Genomic DNA, 21,877 nt, shown 5'->3' with positions numbered 1-21,877 from the left:
TAGTACCGTGTCCCCGAAATGCTCCATCTTTTAATGTCTTCCCGCAGCTGTACAAGAGGTTTGGGATCTCCGAAGCCCCTCCGGAATCCATGGCACGGGGCAGGGACTGGAACGTGGATTTGATTCCCAAATTCCTGATGGCTAACGGTAAGGCGGCAGCGAGAGGTTAATAACTTTTTTTTCCTACCCCCCTCTCTTCCAACAGAAGCTTCTAAATTAGTTTGGGGTTTACAATCTACTGACAGCAGCGCTGTCGCTGGGCTTTCAGTGAAGCTCAGTGTGACTCTGTCACAGGTCTGACGCTGGCAGTGACAGCGTTTGGAGCATCTCTCACAAAGCGGCTGGGCTGCCCCGCACTAACCTGTGTTGCTGCACGAGAGATTTCCTGGCCAGAGCTGGTAGCTGGCCTCCTCTTGGGAAGTGAGGGCCTTGGATCGTGGAGATTGACCGCAGGAGGAGCTCCGCCTGGCCCGCTGGACCTGGGCAAATCTTCAGTCGGAGATTTCTGCCCTAATCCTGTTAACTCTGTCCTCTCCCGGAATCCTCGTCCGGGTCCCTTTTGAAAGTCTCTGCCGCCGCAGCCACTGGTGCATTCCCTCTTCTTACGGCCCTCTGAATTTCCAAAGAGTTTTTTTCCCCTAATTGGCTTGAGGTTGTCTTTTCCTCTGACTGTTGGCCTCTCCCCAGGAGGTAGCACGGCCGTTGAGTTGTTGGGGGGGGGTGGTCATAGTGTACAGAAGTTGCAATGTTGCCCTATTGGGCAGGCACGATGAACCAACTGGTCCTTTCCTGCCCTCCGTTTACATGTTCAGAAAGTCTCGTGTGTAGTGTGCGCTTCCTGATAGTGCCGTCCTTGCTTCTGGTCGCACTCCCGCCTCCCGCCCCCCCCCTTCCCTTACTGGCATCCCGCTTCTCTACCCCTGGTGCCCTGCCTCTCTCTCCCCTCTTTCCCCCCCCCCCCCCACGATCACAGGTTGCATTTTTTGTAACAAAAACAGATGCAGCCTCCATGCGCGGGTTGCTTGAGTAGTTGGCGACTGGTCGTTAATCTATTGGGTGGTCGGGTGCCTGGGTTAAAACGGATTTGTGGGGAGGGAGGGAGGGAGCCAGCCGTCGTCTTGACTTTATAAGAGTTACCGCTGCCAACGGAGTCTGTTTCGTTCCCGGGCCCCGCAGGTCAGCTGGTGAAGATGCTGCTTTACCACAGAGGTCACGCGATACCTGGATTTCAAAGTTGTGGAGGGGAGGTTTCGTTTACAAAGGCGGGAAGATTTACAAAGTGCCCTCCACGGAGACGGAAGCCCTCGCCTCAGTGAGTGTTGGGCTGTCCGCTCGTTAACCTTTCTCCTTCCCCGGTCACTGCTTGCCGCAGCCGGTGGGTTATTCCATCTGGTATCTCCTTTGCTCCGTGTGTGTGTCTGTCTTTATGCGTGGTGTGTGTGTGTGTGTCTGTCTTTGTGCGTGGTGTGTGTGTGTGTGTCTGTCTTTGTGCGTGGTGTGTGTGTGTGTCTGTCTTTGTGCGTGGTGTGTGTGTGTGTCCTGTCTTTGTGCGTGGTGTGTGTGTGGTCTGTCTTTGTGCGTGGTGTGTGTGTGTGTCTGTCTTTGGTGCGTGGTGTGTGTGTGTGTCTGTCTTTGTGCGTGGTGTGTGTGTGTGTCTGTCTTTGTGCGTGGTGTCTGTGTGTGTCCTGTCCTTTGTGCGTGGTGTGTGTGTGTGTCTGTCCTTTGTGCGTGGTGTGTGTGTGTCTGTCTTTGTGCGTGGTGTGTGTGTGTGTCTGTCTTTGTGCGTGGTGTGTGTGTGTGTCTGTCTTTGTGCGTGGTGTGTGTGTGTCTGTCTTTTGTGCGTGGTGTGTGTGTGTCTGTCTTTGTGCGTGTGTGTGTGTGTGTCTGTCTTTATGGTGGTGTGTGTGTGTGTCTGTCTTTATGCGTGGTGTGTGTGTGTGTCTGTCTTTATGCGTGGTGTGTGTGTGTGTCTGTCTTTGTGCGTGGTGTGTGTGTGTCTGTCTTTGTGCGTGGTGTGTGTGTGTCTGTCTTTGTGCGTGGTGTGTGTGTGTGTCTATCTTTGTGCGTGGTGTGTGTGTGTCTGTCTTTGTGCGTGGTGTGTGTGTGTCTGTCTTTATGCGTGGTGTGTGTGTGTCTGTCTTTGTGCGTGGTGTGTGTGTGTCTGTCTTTGTGCGTGGTGTGTGTGTGTCTGTCTTTGTGCGTGGTGTGTGTGTGTCTGTCTTTGTGCGTGGTGTGTGTGTGTCTGTCTTTGTGCGTGGTGTGTGTGTGTCTGTCTTTGTGCGTGGTGTGTGTGTGTCTGTCTTTGTGCGTGGTGTGTGTGGTCTGTCTTTATGCGTGGTGTGTGTGTGTCTGTCTTTGTGCGTGGTGTGTGTGTTCTGTCTTTGTGCGTGGTGTGTGTGTGTCTGTCTTTGTGCGTTGTGTGTGTGTGTCTGTCTTTATGCGTTGTGTGTGTGTGTCTGTCTTTATGCGTTTGTGTGTGTGTCTGTCTTTATGCGTGTGTGTGTGTGTGTCCTGTCTCTATGCGTGTGTGTGTGTGTGTCTGTCTCTATGCGTTGTGTGTGTGTGTGCTCTGTCTCGATGCGTTGTGTGTGTGTGTGTCTGTCTCGATGCGTTGTGTGTGTGTCCTCGATGCGTTGTGTGTGTGTCTGTCTCATGCGTGGTGTGTGTGTGTGTCTGTCTCTATGCGTGGTGTGTGTGTGTGTCTGTCTCTATGCGTTGTGTGTGTGGTGTGTCTGTCTCTATGCGTTGTGTGTGTGTGTGTGTGTCTGTCTCTATGCGTTTGTGTGTGTGTGTGTGTCTGTCTCTATGCGTTGTGTGTGTCTGTCTCTATGCGTTGTGTGTGTGTGTGTCTGTCTCTCTATGCGTTGTGTGTGTCTGTCTCTCTATGCGTTGTGTGTGTCTGTCTCTCTATGCGTGGTGTGTGTGTGTGTCTGTCTCTCTATGCGTGGTGTGTGTGTGTGTCTGTCTCTCTATGCGTGTGTGTGTGTGGTCTGTCTCTCTATGCGTTGGTGGTCTGTCTCTCTATGCGTTGTGGTGTGTCTGTCTCTATGCGTTGTGTGTGTCTGTCTCTATGCGTTGTGTGTTGTCTCTATGCGTTGTGTGTGTCTCTATGCGTGGTGTGTGTCTCTATGCGTGGTGTGTGTCTGTCTCTATGCGTTGTGTGTGTCTGTCTCATGCGTTGTGTGTGTCTGTCTCTATGCGTTGTGTGTGTCTGTCTCTATGCGTTGTGTGTGTCTCTATGCGTGTGTGTGTCTCTATGCTTGGTGTGTGTCTCTATGCGTGGTGTGTGTCTCTATGCGTGGTGTGTGTCTCTATGCGTGGTGTGTGTCTCTATGCGTGGTGTGTGTCTCTATGCGTCGGTGTGTGTCTCTATGCGTGGTGTGTGTCTCTATGCGTGGTGTGTGTCTCTATGCGTGGTGTGTGTCTCTATGCGTGGTGTGTTGTCTCTATGCGTGGTGTGTGTCTCTATGCGTGGTGTTTGTGTCTCTATGCGTGGTGTGTGTCTGTCTCTATGCGTGTGTGTGTCTGTCTCTATGCGTGGTGTGTGTCCTTGTCTCTATGCGTGGTGTGTGTCTGTCTCTATGCGTGGTGTGTGTCTGTCTCTATGCGTTGTGTGTGTCTGTCTCTATGCGTTGTGTGTGTCTGTCTCTATGCGTGGTGTGTGTCTGTCTCTATGCGTTGTGTGTGTCCTGTCTCTATGCGTGTGTGTGTCTGTCTCTATGCGTTGTGTGTGTCTGTCTCTATGCGTTGTGTGTGTCTGTCTCTATGCGTTGTGTGTGTCTGTCTCTATGCGTTGTGTGTGTCTGTCTCTATGCGTTGTGTGTGTCTGTCTCTATGCGTTGTGTGTGTCTGTCTCTATGCGTTGTGTGTGTCTGTCTCTATGCGTTGTGTGTGTCTGTCTCTATGCGTTGTGTGTGTCTGTCTCTATGCGTTGTGTGTGTCTGTCTCTATGCGTTGTGTGTGTCTGTCTCTATGCGTTGTGTGTGTCTGTCTCTATGCGTTGTGTGTGTCTGTCTCTATGCGTTGTGTGTGTCTGTCTCTATGCGTTGTGTGTGTCTGTCTCTATGCGTTGTGTGTGTCTGTCTCTATGCGTTGTGTGTGTCTGTCTCTATGCGTTGTGTGTGTCTGTCTCTATGCGTTGTGTGTGTCTGTCTCTATGCGTTGTGTGTGTCTGTCTCTATGCGTTGTGTGTGTCTGTCTCTATGCGTTGTGTGTGTCTGTCTCTATGCGTTGTGTGTGTCTGTCTCTATGCGTTGTGTGTGTCTGTCTCTATGCGTTGTGTGTGTCTGTCTCTATGCGTTGTGTGTGTCTGTCTCTATGCGTTGTGTGTGTCTGTCTCTATGCGTTGTGTGTGTCTGTCTCTATGCGTTGTGTGTGTCTGTCTCTATGCGTTGTGTGTGTCTGTCTCTATGCGTTGTGTGTGTCTGTCTCTATGCGTTGTGTGTGTCTGTCTCTATGCGTTGTGTGTGTCTGTCTCTATGCGTTGTGTGTGTCTGTCTCTATGCGTTGTGTGTGTCTGTCTCTATGCGTTGTGTGTGTCTGTCTCTATGCGTTGTGTGTGTCTGTCTCTATGCGTTGTGTGTGTCTGTCTCTATGCGTTGTGTGTGTCTGTCTCTATGCGTTGTGTGTGTCTGTCTCTATGCGTGGTGTGTGTCTGTCTCTATGCGTGGTGTGTGTCTGTCTCTATGCGTGGTGTGTGTCTGTCTCTATGCGTGGTGTGTGTCTGTCTCTATGCGTTGTGTGTGTCTGTCTCTATGCGTTGTGTGTGTCTGTCTCTATGCGTGGTGTGTGTCTGTCTCTATGCGTGGTGTGTGTCTGTCTCTATGCGTGGTGTGTGTCTGTCTCTATGCGTGGTGTGTGTCTGTCTCTATGCGTGGTGTGTGTCTGTCTCTATGCGTGGTGTGTGTCTGTCTCTATGCGTGGTGTGTGTCTGTCTCTATGCGTGGTGTGTGTCTGTCTCTATGCGTGGTGTGTGTCTGTCTCTATGCGTGGTGTGTGTCTGTCTCTATGCGTGGTGTGTGTCTGTCTCTATGCGTGGTGTGTGTCTGTCTCTATGCGTGGTGTGTGTGTGTGTCTGTCTCTATGCGTGGTGTGTGTGTGTGTCTGTCTCTATGCGTGGTGTGTGTGTCTGTCTCTATGCGTGGTGTGTGTGTCTGTCTCTCTCTATGCGTGGTGTGTGTGTCTGTCTCTCTCTATGCGTGGTGTGTGTGTCTGTCTCTCTCTATGCGTGGTGTGTGTGTCTGTCTGTCTCTCTATGCGTGGTGTGTGTGTCTGTCTGTCTCTCTATGCGTGGTGTGTGTGTCTGTCTGTCTCTCTATGCGTGGTGTGTGTGTGTCTGTCTCTCTCTATGCGTGGTGTGTGTGTCTGTCTGTCTCTCTCTATGCGTGGTGTGTGTGTCTGTCTGTCTCTCTCTATGCGTGGTGTGTGTGTGTCTGTCTCTCTCTATGCGTGGTGTGTGTGTGTGTGTCTGTCTCTCTCTGTGGTTATGCTTCTATGAAGCAGCTAGGGAGGTTTTTCTACAATAAAGGCCCCGGTTAAATACAAGTTGTTTTCTCTTCCCCCTCGTGCCTGACGTTTCTTTTCTCCCAGATCTGATGGGCATGTTTGAGAAACGCCGCTTCCGCAAGTTCTTGGTGTTTGTCGCTGCCTTTGACGAGAACGATCCCAAGACCTTTCAGGGCGTGGATCCCGTCGCCACGACGATGAGGGACGTCTATAAGAAATTTGACCTGGGGCAGGATGTGATCGACTTCACTGGTCACGCACTGGCTCTCTACAGAACAGATGAGTATGTTGTCAATGTGATTTTTATTTTTAAAGTGAGCAGGTCATTAGGGCGGGCTAGAGCAGCTTGTTACCCATTGGGCTGGAATTCAAAGGGGGTGGAAGTTATGTACAGAGCTCTGGTTAGACCCCATCTGGAGACACTGCGTTCAGTTCTGGGCACCGCACCTCAGGAAGGGGATATTAGCCTTGGAGGGGATGCAGCGCAGATTCACCAGAACGATACCGGGGCTAAAAGGGTTAAATTACGAGGACAAGTTGCATAGACTAGGCTTGTATTCCCTCAAGTGTAGAAGATTAAGGGGTGATCTAATCGAGGGGTTTAAGAGATTAAAGGATTTGATAGGGTAGAGAGAGAGAAACTATTTCCTCTGGTGGGGGGAGTCCAGAACAAGGGGGGGTAACCTTAAAATTAGAGCCAGGCCGTTCAGGGGTGATGTCAGGAAGCACTTCCTCACACAAAGGGGAGTGGAAATCTGGAACTCTCCCCCCCCAAAAAGCTGTTGAGGCTGGGGGTCAATTGAAAATTTCAAAACTGAGATTGATAGATTTTTGTTAGGCCAGGGTATTGAGGGTTATGGAACCAAGGCAGGTAAATGGAGTTAAGATACAGATCAGCCACAATCTCTGAATGGTGGAACAGGTTCGAGGGGCTGAGAAGCCTCCTCCTGTACCTGTGTAACAGGCCCGAGGGGCTGAATGGCCTCCTCCTGTACCCAATGGGGACCAAACTGCACGATTGGGTGAACGACCCTTCCCATGGATTTCAACCAATTTTACAAATAGTTTTGCCTGTGGTGTCAGCTAGAGGAGCAGAGTAAAGGATGTTATAGTGTGCCTCGGTACTGGGAAAGGTCAGCAAGCATTCCCCCTCTTGATCATTATCCAGCCAGCCCCTGTTGGAAAGGGCAGTTTCCATGGACACTGGGTTAGGATAGGGTCAGGCTTGGCTTGTGGGTGAAGAATGGCAACTCCTGGCAAGCTGCCGGAGGGGCGGCAGATCCCCATGGAACTTGTAGCCCAGCCAGACCTGGCACCTTCGGGGATGTGGGAACCGGAGGAGGCCATTCAGCCCCTCGAGCCTGTTCCGCCGTTCAGTTAGATCATGGTTGATCTGCACCTCAAATCCGTTCACCCATATCCCTTGACACCGTCACCTAATAAAAAAAATCTGGTGATTTCAGTCTTCAAATTCGATTGACCCCCAGCGTTGGGGAGGAGAGAGTTTTAGAAGGAAGTTGGGAGGTGGCTGAAGGTGTAGGATTTGAACAGGCTTTTGAGGATGGAGAGAGGGAGAGAAACGTAAAGGGGTTCAGGCAAAGAATTCCAGAATGTGGGAGCAAGCCAGGGGAAGGCCCCACTGTCGGTAGAGTGGAGGAGACGCAGGGTATACCACCATTGAAAGAGGGGAGGTGGGGGTTTGCAGGGGTAAGAGTGGAGCAAGGCCACCAAAAGACTGAACAGGCTGGGGCTCTCTTCTCCAGAGAAGACCGGGAGGTGACCTGATCGAGGTCTTAAAAAATTATGAAGGGGTTCGATAGGGTAGACGTGGAGAAGATGTTTCCACTTGTGGGGGAGACCGGAACTGGAGGGCCATCAATATAAGGCCGTAATAACTGATAAATCCAATCGGGAATTTAGGAGAAACTTCTTTACCCAGAGAGCGGTGAGAATGTTGAACTCGCTCCCATAGGGAGTGGTCGAGGCGAATAGAATCGATGAGCTTCCCCTTAAATCCAATGAGGGAGAAAGGAATAGAAGGATATGCTGATAGGGTGAGATGAGGAGGCTCGTGTGGAGCATAAACACCAGTACTGACGAGTTGGGCCGAATGGCCTGTTTCTGTGCTGTAGACTCCGTGTGAATTGTAGACCTGGGCGAGGATTTCAGAGTCCGTGCGTTTGAGAGGTGGGGAGCCAGTGAGGACAGGGGCGACGAGTTAGTGCGGGATAGGAGTGCAGTGGGTGAAACAGAGGGAAGGAACGGTTGGAAACCGCGGAAGGTTAAAGGCGAGAGAGGGAGGTGGAGCGGAGGATAATCGTACTGGACTTCTTTCTCCGATCCGATCTTTTTAATGCGTTTTGTGTTCGACAGGTATCTCGACCAGCCATGCCTGGAAACAGTCAATCGCATCAAGCTGTACAGTGAGTCACTGGCACGGTATGGGAAGAGCCCGTACCTCTATCCCCTCTACGGACTCGGGGAGCTGCCGCAGGGGTTTGCCAGGTAAAGGATACATTATAAGAGGGAGGAAACTTACCTCTCCATCTGTGAACTTGAAAATCCCTCTGTGGCCCTCGCCCCCAGTCTCTGTAACCTCCTCCAGCCCTACAACCCTCCGAGATCTCTGCGCTCCTCCAATTCTGGCCTCTTGCGTGTTTTTCATCGCTCCGCCGTTGGCGGCCGTGCCTTCAGCTGTCTAGGCCCCAAAGCTCTGGAATTCCTTCCCTAAACCCCTCTGCCTCTCCTTTTAAGGCGCTTCTTAAAACCTCCCTCTTTGACCAAGCTTTTGGTCACCTGTCCTAATATCTCCTTATGTGGCTTGGTGTCAAATTTTGTCCATGATTTACGCTCCTTTGAAGCACCCTGGGATGTTTTACTTGTTGCTGTTGTCGACAAGTGGGCTACTTTGAGTAGCATCGTGAATAATTAAATCTAATATTTTCATTTTTGGTGCGTGTTATTTATGTGCCTCTGAGGAGTTTCATGGCATTGCTGTGGTCTCCAAAATAGCCAAACACACATTCAGGGCATTTTCGTTCTGCTGTGTGCTTACACTCTGTCAGAGGGTTTCTGGATCACCTCTTCATGTGAGAGAATGTCAGTGATTTCCTGCAGGTTTCTTTTGACATTCGGCATTACCATCGCCGAATCCCCCACCATCAACACCCTGGGGGTCACCACTGACCAGAAACTTCACTGGACCAGCCATATAAATACTGTGGCTACAAGAGCAGGTCAGAGGCTGGGTATTCTGCGGCGAGTGACTCACCTCCTGACTCCCCAAAGCCTTTCCACCATCTACAAAGCACAAGTCAGGAGTGTGATGGAATACTCTCCACTTGCCTGGATGAGTGCAGCTCCAACAACACTCAAGAAGCTCGACACCATCCAGGACAAAGCAGCCCACTTGATTGGCACCCCATCCACCATCCTAAACATTCACTCCCTTCACCACCGGCGCACCATGGCTGCAGTGTGTACCATCCACAGGATGCACTGCAGCAACTCGCCAAGGCTTCTTCAACAGCACCTCCCAAACCCGCGACCTCTACCACCTAGAAGGACGAAGGCAGCAGGCACATCGGAACAACACCACCTGCACGTTCCCCTCCAAGTCACACACCATCCCGACTTGGAAATATATCGCTGTTCCTTCATTGTCGCTGGATCAAAATCCTGGAACTCCCTCCCTAACAGCACTGTGGGAGAACCGTCACCACACGGACTGCAGCGGTTCAAGAAGGCGGCTCACCACCATCTTCTCAAGGGCAATTAGGGATGGGCAATTAATGCCGGCCTTGTCAGTGACGCCCACATCCCCATGAACGAATAATAAAAAAAAGTTGACAGCTGGATCAGACCGAGAGATATTAGGAATAGGAGTGAGCATAATTAACTCATTTACAGACTGAATTTAATAATTAATATTAAAGTTTCTCACAGGAACAGGGATGAGGGACTCCAGTGATGTGGAGAGACTGGAGAAGCTGGGGTTGTTCTCCTTAGAGCAGAGAAGGTTAAGGGGAGATTTAATAGAGGCGTTCAAAATCATGAAGGGGTTTTGATAGAGTAAATAAGGAGAAACTGTTTCCACTGGCAGGAGGGTCGGTAACCAGAGGACACAGATTTCAGATAAAAGGCCAGGGCTGAGATGAGGAGAATTTTTTTTTAACGCAGTGAGTTGTTATGATCTGGAATTCGCTGCCTGAAAGGGCGGTGGAAGCAGATTCAATAGTAACTTTCAAAAGGGAATTGGATGTAGACTTGAAAAGGACTGTGGGTAAAGAGCAGAGGGGAGTGGGACTAAAACGATGGGCTGAATGGCCTCCTCCTATGTAGTATGATTCTGTGATATGATAAGTTGGTCCCTCGGTTATCATTGTTTGTGGTTTAATTCCTTCTCCTCCTTCCGCCCCACGCGCTGATCCCTGTGACATTACCGTGGCGTGATTCTCTGCTCCTAACTCTTGTCTTTTCTTCATCGTAGGCTGAGTGCGATCTACGGAGGTACTTATATGTTAAATAAACCGGTGGAGGAGCTGGTCCTTGAGAACGGGCGAGTGGTCGGCGTGAGGTCTGAGGGAGAGGTATAATTTCTGCTGTTCGCTGTTAAACTGTTTAAACGATGCATTGGGCCAATCCTTCTCTACTGAAGCAGACTGTTTTCCAGTGCCACGTTTGGGTGGGTTGGGGTGTTGAACGCTGTCGGCCCCGGTAACTCACTGGAACGGCCAGGTGGAGTGTCGGCAAGCAAGCTGTTCGACTGCGGGAGGCAGATCCTGTCCTTGCACAACAGGAGATAATGGATCAGGAGCTGGTGCCGTGGCTGATTTTAAACCTCCCCCTCCAAATCCTAATGCATGGGCACGGAGGGCAACAGTAGCGTCCTTAACCACCATCCTGGCTGGGACATACTGGAGTACCTTGCTTCTCCCTGGTCTGTGCAAGTTGTCTGCAAAGGGATAGAGGGACCACACCTGGAGTACTGCGTACAGTTCTGGTGCCCTTATTTAAGGAAGGACATACTTGCATTGGAGGCAGTTCAGAGAAGGTTCATTAGGATGCTTCTGGGTTGTTTTGTGAGGAAAGATTGAACAGGTTGGGTCTATACTCAATGGAGTTTAGAAGAATGAGAGGAGATCTTATTGAAACATACAAGATTCTGAGGGGATTCGATAGGGTAGATGCTGAGAGGATGTTACCCCTCATGGGGGAATCTGAAACTAGGGGGCACAGTCTCAGAATAAGGGGTCACCCGTTTAAGACGGAAATGAGGAGGAATTTCTTCTCCCAGAGGGTCGTGAACCTTTGGAATTCTTTACCCCAAAAAGCTGTGGAGGCTGAGTCATCGAATACATTCAAGGCTGAGTTAGACAAATTTTTGATCAGCGAGGGAGTCAAAGGATATGGGGAAAGGGTGGGAAAGTGGAGTTGAGGTAAAAATCAGATCAGCCGTGATCTCATTAAATGGTGGAGCAGGCTCGAGGGGCAGAATGGCCTACTCCTGCTCCTATCTCTTATGGTCTTAAGCTCACCACACAATTGTGGAACCATATCTGTTCAGCTGGCAAGGAAGTGACCGAGTAGGTGCTTTGGGAATTTGGGGGGTATGGTGCAGGGGAAAGAGGCTGGTTTGCACACTTTTCGAACTGAACTCTTTTGCATATGAATATATGGCCTCTGTGTTCTGCTTGACTGTCTAGCTTCCTCTTTTTTTTAAGTGAAGCTCGTCTGATAACGGAATGGGTAAATGCACTGTGCGCTGTAGCACTAAAGACTGGGAAGGTGCGCGATTCGATCCCTGGTCTCTGCTGGGTTGGCTGATCTTAGCCAGGGTTGGCGCAGAGGCGACGCTGTTGGATTCCTGAGAAGGGAGGGGGAGAAATCAGGCTAGGTTTTTGGATTGCGCCAGCACAGACCCAGAGGGCTGAGTGGCCACCTCCTGTGCAGTCAGCGTCTATGGTTCATAGGACATTGGATTGCTAGACGGAAAAAGACCGAGATCCATCTGGTTCGCCTTCCACCACGCTGGTAGTCGGGCGATGCAATGATAATGGAGTTGTTGACCAATCCTAGTGATTTAATCTTCCTCAATTAGTCTACAACAGCCCCAGACATGACATGGGGAGAAACTTCTGTGGTGGAGAGTTTTGGGAACCATAGGTCCAAAGTCACCTTGTATGCCAAAAAGTTCAATAGATGCAGGGCTTGGGGGAAGAGTGCAGGGCCATTAATTTTGAGTTTCTCTAGCAAAGATCGAGCACACACAAGATGAGCCAAATAGCCTTTTTGTGCTGTAAATGTCCGTGGGATCCTGCTCCTTCTCGCTATTCAGTTGGCCCCTGCTGAACGTGGATATATTGGCCTTGGAAGGAGTGCAGCGCAGATTCACCAGAATGTTACCAGGGCTCGGTTAGATTAGGAGGCGAGATTACATAAACTAGGCTAGAAATATATAAAGTTAAGGGGTGATTTGATTGAGGTTTTTAGGATTTTGAAAAGAATTGATAGGGTAGATAGAGAGAAACTTTTTTTCCCCACTGGTGAGGGAGTCTAGGACCAGGGGGACATAACCTTAAAATCAGCCTTGGCCATTCAGGAGAGAAGTCAGGAAACACTTCTTCACGCAAAGGGTGGTAGAAGTGTGGAACTCTCTCCCGCAGAAAGTTGTTCACTCGATTAATAATTTTAAATCTGAGATTGATAGATTTTTACCAGCCGAGGGTATTAAGGGATGTGGAGCCAAGGCGGGTGGATGGAGTTAGGACGCAGATCAGCTGTGATCTCGTTGAATGGCAGAACAGGCTCGAGGGGCTGAATGGCCTCCTCCTGTTCCTATGTCGAGGCAGAAACCCTCAACTCATTTAAAAAGCACCTGGATGTGCACCTGAAGTGCCGTGACCTACAAGGCCACGGACCAAGTGCTGGAAAAAGTGGGATTAGGCTGGGTGGCTCATTTTCGGCCGGCACGGACACGATGGGCCGGATGGCCTCCTTCTGTGCTGTAAATTTTCTATGATTCTATGGATGAGCATGGCTTTGGGTTTGGGTCTAATAGGTGTTCGTTGTCCGTTGCCTGGGCTCGCCTGGGTGGGGTACCAGAGGAGTGGCTGCCTGTGGCGTTATATCCCACCCTTTGGGAAAGGAGGAGAAAACCAGATGGTGAGTGGCTAGCCCAGATGAGGTCTTGTGTTTCAACAAAGGAAATATTTCATGTTCCTACTTGGGTGGATCGACTGCGAAGGGTAAAAGGATATTTTTTTATTTTGAAATGTGAAAGTTTCTTCTAAATGGTGGCAATTTTTTTGTCCTTTTGTTCTGTTCCCAGGTGGCTCGCTGCAAGCAGCTGATCTGCGATCCCAGCTACGTGGCGGAACGCGTGCAGAGAGCGGGCCAGGTGATCAGGGTCATCTGCATCCTGAGCCACCCGATCAGGAACACCAACGACGCCAACTCTTGTCAGATCATCATCCCACAGAACCAGGTCAACAGGAAGTCAGGTGGGGGTCCGAGCCACTGCCCATTCGGCCCATCGTGCCTGTGCCGGCTCTTTGAAAGAGCTCTTCGATTAGTCCCACTCCCCGCTGTGCTTTTCTTTCCCCCCATGGCCCTGTGAAATGTTTTCCCCTTCAAGTATTTATCCAATTCCGTTTTGAAAGTTATTATTGAATCTGCTTCCACCGCCCTTTCAGGCAGCGCATTCCAGATCAGAACAACTCGCTGCGTAAAATAAAATGTTTCCTCATGTCTCCTCTGGCTCTTTTTACCAGTTACCTTAAATCTGTGTCCTCTGGTTACCGACCCTCCTGCCACTGGAAACAGTTTCTCCTTATTTACTCGATCAAAACCTCTCATAATTTTGAACACCTCTATTAAATCTCCCCTTAACCTTCTCTGCCCTGAGGAGAACAATCCCAGTTTCTCCAGTCTCTCCACATAACTGAGGTCCCTCATCCCTGGAACCATTCTAGTAAATCTCCTCCGCACCCTCTCTAAGGCCTTGACATCCTTCCTAAAGTGCGGTGCCCAGAATTGAACACAACACTCCAGCTGAGGCCTAACCAGTGTTTTATAAAGGTTTAGCATAACTTCCTTGCTTTTGTACTCTATGCCTCTGTTAATAAAGCCCAGGATTCTTTCTGCTATGAGGACAGGTTGCATGTACTAGGCTTGTATTCCCTTAAATATAGAAGATTAACGAGTAATCTAATTGAGGTGTTTAAGATGATTATAGGATTTGATAGAGTAGATAGAGAGAAACTATTTCCTCTGGTGGGGGGAGTCCAGAACAAGGGGGGCATAACCTTAAAATTAGAGCTAGGCCGTTCAGGGGTGATGTCAGGAAGCACTTCTTCACACAAAGGGGAGTGGAAATCTGGAACTTTTTCCCCACAGAAAGCTGTTGATGCTGGGGGTTAACTGAAAATTTTAAAACTGAGATCGATAGATTTTATGTTAGGTAAGGGTTATGGAACCAAGACGGGTAGATGGAGTTAAGATACAGATCAGCCATGATCTAACTGAATGGCGGAACGGGCTCAAAGGGGGCTGAACGGCCTCCTCCTGTTCCTGTGTTCCAATCTTATAATCTTCAAAATTCTCTACCCCAGAGGGCTGTGGATGCTCAGCCGTTGACTATATTTAAGGCTGAGACCGATAGATTTTTAGACTCTAGGGGAATCGAGGGATATGGGGATCGGGCGGCAAAGTGGAGTTGAGGTGGAAGATCGGCCATGATCTGATTGAATGGCGGAGCAGGCTCGAGGGGCCGTGTGGCCTACTCCTGCTCCTATTTCTTAGGTTCTTAATCCATCCTTGTGAATTCCCACACGAGTGAATTCCAGCTCTCTGATGGGCCACTGGGGTCATATGCCAAGGGGGGAGAACCAGGGGATAAATTCCCTGCCCTTGGATTTCTGCAGTGCCTGTTCGGAGGGTTGTTGCCTGAGGTCCTAGATGTGTCCCACTTGCTGGAGAGCAGGCAAGCTGCAGATCTGAAGAGGGGCTTGAAGAATAGAAACTAAGCTTCCCTGATAACTAAGTGGGTAAATGCAGCATCCAGACCTACGGTTCTATGCTTAGCCTGCGGAGTTAGGTGGTCAATACTCGTGCAGCAGTAAGACGATCACAATTTGGCAGCGCTCCTGGGCTAGGGAAGGGAGGGGGGAGGGGAGAATTCCCCCCTCCCCTCCTATTTCTGTGCAGTGACCCCTGCTGGGATGTGGTGTTAGGATGAGTGAAGCTGTCATATCCACTGTCAGTTGTCTTATGCCCATTGGTCAGATAGCCTCACCCCCCCCCCCCCCCCTCCAACCAGGGTCATGTGTGAAGAATTGCCATTTGGACAACTCTGCTATTCCAGTGCTCTCCTGGCCTCCCATTCTCCACCCTCCGGACCTCATCCAAACCTTTGCTGCCCGTATGCTATCTCAGACCGTGCTGTCTTACATTGGCTCCTGGTCCCCCAACACTTCAAATTTAAAATGCTCTTCTTTGTGTTTAAACCCCTCATGGTCTTGCCCCTCCCTATCTCTGTAAGCTCCTCTAGCCCTGTAAACCTTGCACTCCCACCCAAACTCTCCGTTCCTCTGACGTTGGCCTCCTGCATCCCCTTCGCCCGCCATTGCCTTCAGCCGTCAAGGCCCCACGCTCTGGAATTCCCTCTCTCTAAACCTCTCCGCCTCCTTCTGCTCCTTTAAGATCCTCCGTAAAACCCACCTCTTTGACCAAGCTTCAAGTCTCCCGCTCTAATATCTCCTTTGGCTCGGCGTCCATTTTTGTCCTGTGAGGCACTTTGGGACGTCTTTTTCTATGTTAAAAGGCGCTATATAAATGCAAGTTGTTGTTGAGGCACCAGAGGGCAGACGCACCCCGTGGAAAGTTGACTCTAGCAAGAGGGGAGGGGGAAGGCAAGCTTGTGACACAGTCTCGTTGCTCCATCGCACAGTAACCACTCTAACAATCAATCTCTTCCCGCGCTCTCCAGATATATATGTCTGCCTGATCTCCTACGCGCACAATGTGGCGGCCCAGGGCAAGTACATCGCCATCGTGAGTACTACGGTAGAAACAGGCGAGCCTGAGAAAGAGATCGAGCCTGCACTCGAGCTTCTGGAGCCCATCGACCAAAAGTAAGGAGAAACTTTTTTTTAAAAATGTCTCCTGTTTCCCTCTTCCATTTCTATGTCCGAGAGCAGAGTTTTAATAAAGGACTCGTGAGTGCGGTACTTCACACTTGAATGCAGAGTAGCATCGTATTCGGTCCAGGTCGTGCTGCACTCTTTTTATCTCCCCCCCCCCCCCCCCCCCTTCCTGTGTCGGAATCTCCTGCTCTTAACTCCTTCCTTCCCAGGGGCCTCCAAACTGCTCCCCTCCCTCAGTCCTCCATTACTCCTGCAGTCCGCGTGCTTCTAAAACCCGAGCATGGCACCGCAGAGTCGTTAAAGTATTGGTTTGTGTCGTCGTCCCTCTTGGCGGTGTCCTTCACGATGGGGTTTGGGTCCACGACTAGAATTTAGGAACGCACCCGTGCGAGAGTACACTGTGGTGGAATGTTCCGTTCGAACCTTTTAGGTAATTGACGGTGTGACCTGAGGAGATGCCGGAATGCTCCTTTGAACTTGTGCGGAAATTGTGTGTCTCATGGGCCTGCCCACGAAAGATGTTGTAATGTTTGTGCCAATCTTTGCTTTTTTTTTTGTCTGTTCCCCAGGTTTGTTGCTATTAGCGACCTGTACGAGCCAATCGAAGACGGAACAGAGAGCCAGGTGAGAAGGTCGACAGCAGTGGCACCTGCAATACGGCCCATCTCTCCTTCACCCGTGCCCCTCAACACGTGCATGTGTGTGAGACACGAGGGGAAGGGTGACGGAGCAAACCAAGACTTGCATTTCTGCAGCGTCTCTCGTGAACGTACAGGGAATCGCGTTTGATTTGGGCTAATTGTTGTGTAGGGAGATGTGGCAGCCATTTTGCACACAGCAAGATGCCACAAACGCCATGACCAGTTAATCTCTTTTTGTTGGTGGTGTTTTGAGGGTGGAAAGTTGGCCCAGGACATCAGGGGTACTCTGTCTGCTCCTCTTCAAATAGTGCCGTCAAAACTTTAACATCGACCTTGGTTTAACATCTCCTCTGAAAGACGGCACCTCCGATGGTGCAGCACTCCCTCAGTACTGCACTGGCAGTGTCAATCTAGATTATCGGCTCCAGAACCTTCTAACCTAGAAGCAAAAGAACTATTAACTGAGCCAAAGATTGACGTTTTTTTTTTAAAAATAGGCAGATGCAGTTTTGTAATGCTAAGTCTGGGAGAATACTGCTTGAACAAGTTATTGTTCAGAGTTGTGACTCTTGACAAAATGCTGGTGAGGACCCCTTTGCTTTAAAAGACTTGCATTTCTACAGCGTCTTTCATGAACCTCAGGACGTTCCAAAGTGCTTTACAGCCGATTAAGTACTTTTTGAAGTGTGGTCGCTGTTGTAATGTAGGAATGCAGCGGCCAATTTGCCCACAGCAAGATCCCACAAAACAGCAGTGAGATAAATGACCAGTTAATCTGTTGGTTGGGGGATAAATATCGGCCCCAGGACACCACGGAGAGCTCCCCTCTGCTCTTCTTCAGATAGTGGCCGTGGGATCTTTTCCCACCCGAGAGGGCAGACGGGGCCTTGGTTTAACGTCTCATCCGAAAGACGGCGCCTCCGACAGTGCAGCACTCCCTCAGTACTGCACTGGAGTGAGAGTGTCGGCCTTTTTGTGCTTAGCGTATGCAATGTGTTGTGTATTTCCTCTCGGCCAAGTGAGCGTCTTCACACTTGTGGAAACCCATCACTGTGTTGTAAGAATCTCCAAACCAAGCTATTGGGAAAACTACACGTAGAGTTTATGTTTGCCTGATATGGAATGCAAACTCTCTCCCTGGGCTTCACCTCGACTCCAAAGATGCCCTCCTGGGTAATGGACGGAACGCAGAGTAATTATTACTGGGAGAGGGGCAAGTGGAGATTTCTGGATTGCAAGACACAATCCTCCTGGTGTAAATGAGTTGTCCAGCACTTGACTGCAGTTCAATGTTGATTTTTAAAAAAAATTGTAATATTTTCTCTCCCTATTCAGGAGTGCAGCTTTGCAAAATTTCTCCTTGTATGTCCAGACACACAGTGTGCTGCTGCAGTATTCCTGTTTGGCCACACGATGGTGCAGGTGGTCAGGTGGTCTGTGCCAGTACCAGTGCCAGAGGCTGATGCTAAAACTGCAGAGTCGCACAGAGCCTGTTCCATGTAGATCTGGGAAAAGAGTCTGCCTTTTTTAAAAAAAAATCCCTTTACCTTTTGCTTTCCCCCCTATTTTCTCCTGAAGTCTCTGGATCACTGGTGTTGGCTGCCCTCTCCTGAATGGCTCTTGACGTGTGTGAGCCTAGACGCTGGTTGTCGTCTGGCTGCTTGTGGTTGAGGAGCGGGTATTACACTTGAGTCCGATGCTTCCTCGCTCGGTGCCCGTATTTGCATTTTCCAGTAGGAATTCCTGGATGGCAGCCAGGTACAAGAACCCTGGCTGATTATTTATATTGTGCCCTCTCTCTCTTTTTAGCCCAGGGGCGCTGTGGCCAGTGGCAGCACCCAAATCCCGTCTTGGCTTGCTGCCCGATCGCGGAGGGCGACCAAAACTTGCTCTTGTCCTCGCCTGACACCTGCACTAGTCTAACAGAAGGCACTTGCATTTGCAACAAGAATTGCATTTATATAGCACCTTTTACTGTAGTAAAACGTCCCCAAGGCGCTTCACTGGAGCGGAACGCAAATCAAACAAAATTTGACACCGAGCCACGTAAGGAGATATTAGGACAGGTGAGCAAAAGCTTGGTCAAAGAGGTAGGTTTTAAGGAGCGTCTTAAAGGAGGAGAGAGGGGTTTAGGGAGGGAATTCCAGAGCTTGGGGCCTAGGTGGCTGAAGGCACGGCCGCCAATGGTGGAGCGATGGAAATCGGGGATGCGCAAGAGGCCAGGATTGGAGGAGCGCAGAGATCTGGGAGGGTCGTAGGGCTGGAGGAAGTTACAGAGCTGGGAGGGGGCAAGGAAGGCCATGGACGGATTTGAACACGAGGATGAGAATTTTAAAATTGAGGCGTTGCCAGACCGGGAGCCAGTGTAGGTCAGCGAGCACAGTGGGGTGATGGGTGAACGGGACTTGGCGCGAGTTAGGATATGGGCAGCAGAGTTTTGGATGAGAACTTCTTTCTAGCACCCCCTGGCCAGCATCTTGGATCAGCTAACCTGGCACATTCAGGGAATTAAAACCAAGAAGTGACACTAACCCTTATCAGTAAATTCAGCACAAACCAGGAGTGGAAACACGAGACTTTCCTCGCCTGTATAGTTCAGCTGCACACACAGCGGACAACTGAATGCCGGAAGTAAAAAGTGTATCCTGACTCTATAGTTTTATATGTGTGCCAACATGCCTACTGATATTTCCACTGTTGCTACAATACGTACGAATATACAGTACAAGCAACTTTGAAACTAACGCAGAACACTTTTATTTTTGATGAAACAGATTAACTCGTCTCAACTCTGTGGGATGTTGCTGTGTGCTTATTAAGCTTTGTTTTCCCATGTAATGGCGACTGCACTTCAGAACTAATTCAGTGGTTCTGAAGTGCTTTGGGATGTTCGTGAACTTCCTCGTGGTCCCCCTCTCATTTCCCCACACCCCCCTCCCTCTTTGTTTGATATAACTCTGGAGCAGCGCCTCCGTTCCAGGTGACGTCAGCTGACTTCGTTGCCGAGGCTCTGAGTCAGAAGGTCGTGGGTTCGAGCCCCCCATAATCCAGGCCTGACACTCCCCTCGTGCCAGTGCTGAGGGAGCGCTGCACTGTCGGAGGTGTCGTCTTTCGGATGAGAGGTTAAACCGAGGCCCCCGTCTGCCCCCTCAGGTGGACATAAAAGATCCCACGGCCGCTATTGGAAGAAGAGTGGGGGGAGTTCTCCCCGGTGTCCTGGGGCCGATATTTATCCCTCAACCAACATCACTAAAAACAAGATGATCTGGCCATTATCACATTGCTGCTTGTGGGAGCTTGCTGTGCGCAAATTGGCTGCTGCCTCTCCCTGCGTTGCAACACCTCAAAAAGTGTTTAATTGGCTGTGAAGCACTTTGGGGCGGCCTGAGGTCGTCAAAGGTGCTGTAGAAACGCAAGTCCTTTTCTTTTTTCCGCCGCGCGTGTTGCTGCTTCATTCGGGAAAAGAGCTGCGCGCGGTTTGCGAACGTGGGAACATAGCGGGAGGAGGCCATTCAGCCCCTCGAGCCTGTTCCGCCGTTCGATGAGATCATGGCTGATCTGTGACCTAACTCCACATACCCGCCTTAGCCTCATATCCCTTAATACCTTTTTGGTTAACGAAAATCTATCAATCTCGGACCCTTTCCAGGTCGTGAGCCCGTCCGCATTTTAAACCTCTCTCTCTCTCTCCCAGGTCTTCATCTCTCGGTCTTACGACGCCACCACACACTTCGAGACGACGTGCAACGATATCAAGGACATCTACAAGCGCATGACCGGCACGGGTTTCGACTTCGAGAACATGAAGCGCAAACAGAATGACGTCTTTGGCGAGGACGAACAGTAACGGAAGCCGGGGGGGTCCGCGGGAAACACGGGCTCTGCGTAGTGTAAATGAATGGATTTCCCCCTCTCCCCCTCCCCCCCCCCCCCCCCCTATAATTTACCTCTGTACCTCCAGATAGTATAACGAGTGGGCATAGCCTTAAAAAGTACTTCAAGCAGCTGCCGCTGGGGTGCGCGTGAGCCAAGTTTTCCGACCGATGATACCTGCTGACTTCGCGTTCCGTTCCCGGCAAATGTCCCTTTTCCATGATGCCGTGTACACGTGGGCCATTTTGTGAGATTTGATCGGTTAAAAGTGTGTTCCTTTATAGGCTACCGTAGGGCAGCTGTCAACCAGATAACACTAAAGGACTGAAATAATAAAACACAGAAAAATCCTGTCTGCAAAGTTGGTCGGCCGTGTCTTTTTCTCTTTTTTTTGCAGGGTGCGGAAACTATCTACTGTGTTATTTCCCGGGACTTTTTTTGGGGGCGGGGGTTTAAATTTCAGATTTGCAGCTTTTCCCTTTGTGGCCACGGAACCGTTGTGGGGGACGAAGAGAAGCCATTGTTTCCGAGCGCACTGCGAAACCCTCATTTGTTTTTTTGTCTTGTCCCGAACACGTGGCCCTACAGCCCCGTGGCAGCAATGGTAAATGGGTGTGCGTTTTACAACAGTGCCTGCATCGCCCTGGTGCTGAAGTGGCAGCCACCCTGCCCAAGCGTCTTGGTGGCTGAAATTGGTGCCACGGTACCCAACAAACTTGGCTACCAAGCTTACTTGCCCAGTGGCAAGTCGTACCTGACCAGCCATTTTTAAGGTGGGACTATCCTAACCTGCCCACTAATATTGAGCTGTTGGGTTTGCGATTTTTAATTGTCTTTGTTTAACTATAGAAGGTGTTTTATTTTCTTTAAGTGGATTAGCTTTTATACCCACACCCCCCACACAGGCAACCAGACTGAGAATTAATGACACTCCATTGGTATAGTGGTGTTGCAAGTATGGGTTTCGACCTCATCTGGTCCTTTAATCTGCTGCTGCAGGACGTTGGTGGTGATCTTTTAAAAGGGGTCCAAACTTGGCCTTTCCAAATGGATGGTGTGGGAACAGTGTAGGTGTACAAGGCTGACCGATTAAAACTGGGGTCTTGTACTCGGCCCTTGCCTCTGGGGCTTGGGTACCAATGCGGCCCAGAGCTTTGCAAGGGACGCTGCTTGAAATTGGTGTGTAGCCATCTTAATCTGGCTCCTCCTGAGCACGGCACCGCTGCGTTCGTCTGTCACTGAGAGGCCGCAGGGCAGCGGGTGCGGGGAAATGGAAAAATGCCGCACTGGGGGGGGGGTGCTCGTCTGGTGCACGTTGTCAGAGCAGTGCAGAGGGAGCTCTCGCACTAACCCGCAAGAGAGTTGCTTTAGTGGGGGGAAGGTGTGAGGGTGCAGCCTGATTTAAACAGAACTTGAGGAGGGGCCTAACATACAACTTGGCCCCCACATTTGGACAGATTGCAAGCCTTGGGCGCGTTATAGTCCTCAAACCTTCGCACCAGACTTCCCCGGAACCGAGCACTCGTGCAAAGCAGCGTGCCCACCCGGGCATTAGCTGCCTCTCAACATTCCAGCACGGAAATGTACATTCCACCCATCAAGTCTGCCTTCCTTTGCCCTGATGGGTACAAAATGCACAATAGCGGTCAATTGTGACGCTGTGTTATGGCCATTCTTATAACAGAAGGCGAGTGACCGGCTGTATGTTAAGCT

The 21,877-nt window shown here is 50.3% G+C and overlaps 1 protein-coding gene across 1 annotated transcript; it reads left to right on the top strand.

The window, feature by feature from the left end:
• Positions 1 to 51: 51 nt before the first annotated feature.
• On the top strand, positions 52 to 20,525 carry LOC137311621 (rab GDP dissociation inhibitor alpha-like). The gene is made up of 8 exons (XM_067978720.1): positions 52 to 147; positions 5,590 to 5,788; positions 7,879 to 8,010; positions 9,995 to 10,094; positions 12,836 to 13,007; positions 15,494 to 15,638; positions 16,220 to 16,274; positions 19,986 to 20,525. Exons 1-8 carry the CDS (start codon positions 90 to 92, stop codon positions 20,136 to 20,138), a joined length of 1,014 nt encoding a protein of 337 aa, XP_067834821.1. The 5' UTR covers positions 52 to 89; the 3' UTR covers positions 20,139 to 20,525.
• Positions 20,526 to 21,877: the final 1,352 nt, after the last annotated feature.

This window comes from Heptranchias perlo, unplaced genomic scaffold (assembly GCF_035084215.1).
Source record: "Heptranchias perlo isolate sHepPer1 unplaced genomic scaffold, sHepPer1.hap1 HAP1_SCAFFOLD_372, whole genome shotgun sequence".
Lineage (NCBI taxonomy): Eukaryota > Metazoa > Chordata > Chondrichthyes > Hexanchiformes > Hexanchidae > Heptranchias > Heptranchias perlo.
The sequence above is the reverse complement of the archived record's forward strand: the minus strand, read 5'-3'. Positions and strand labels throughout refer to the sequence as shown.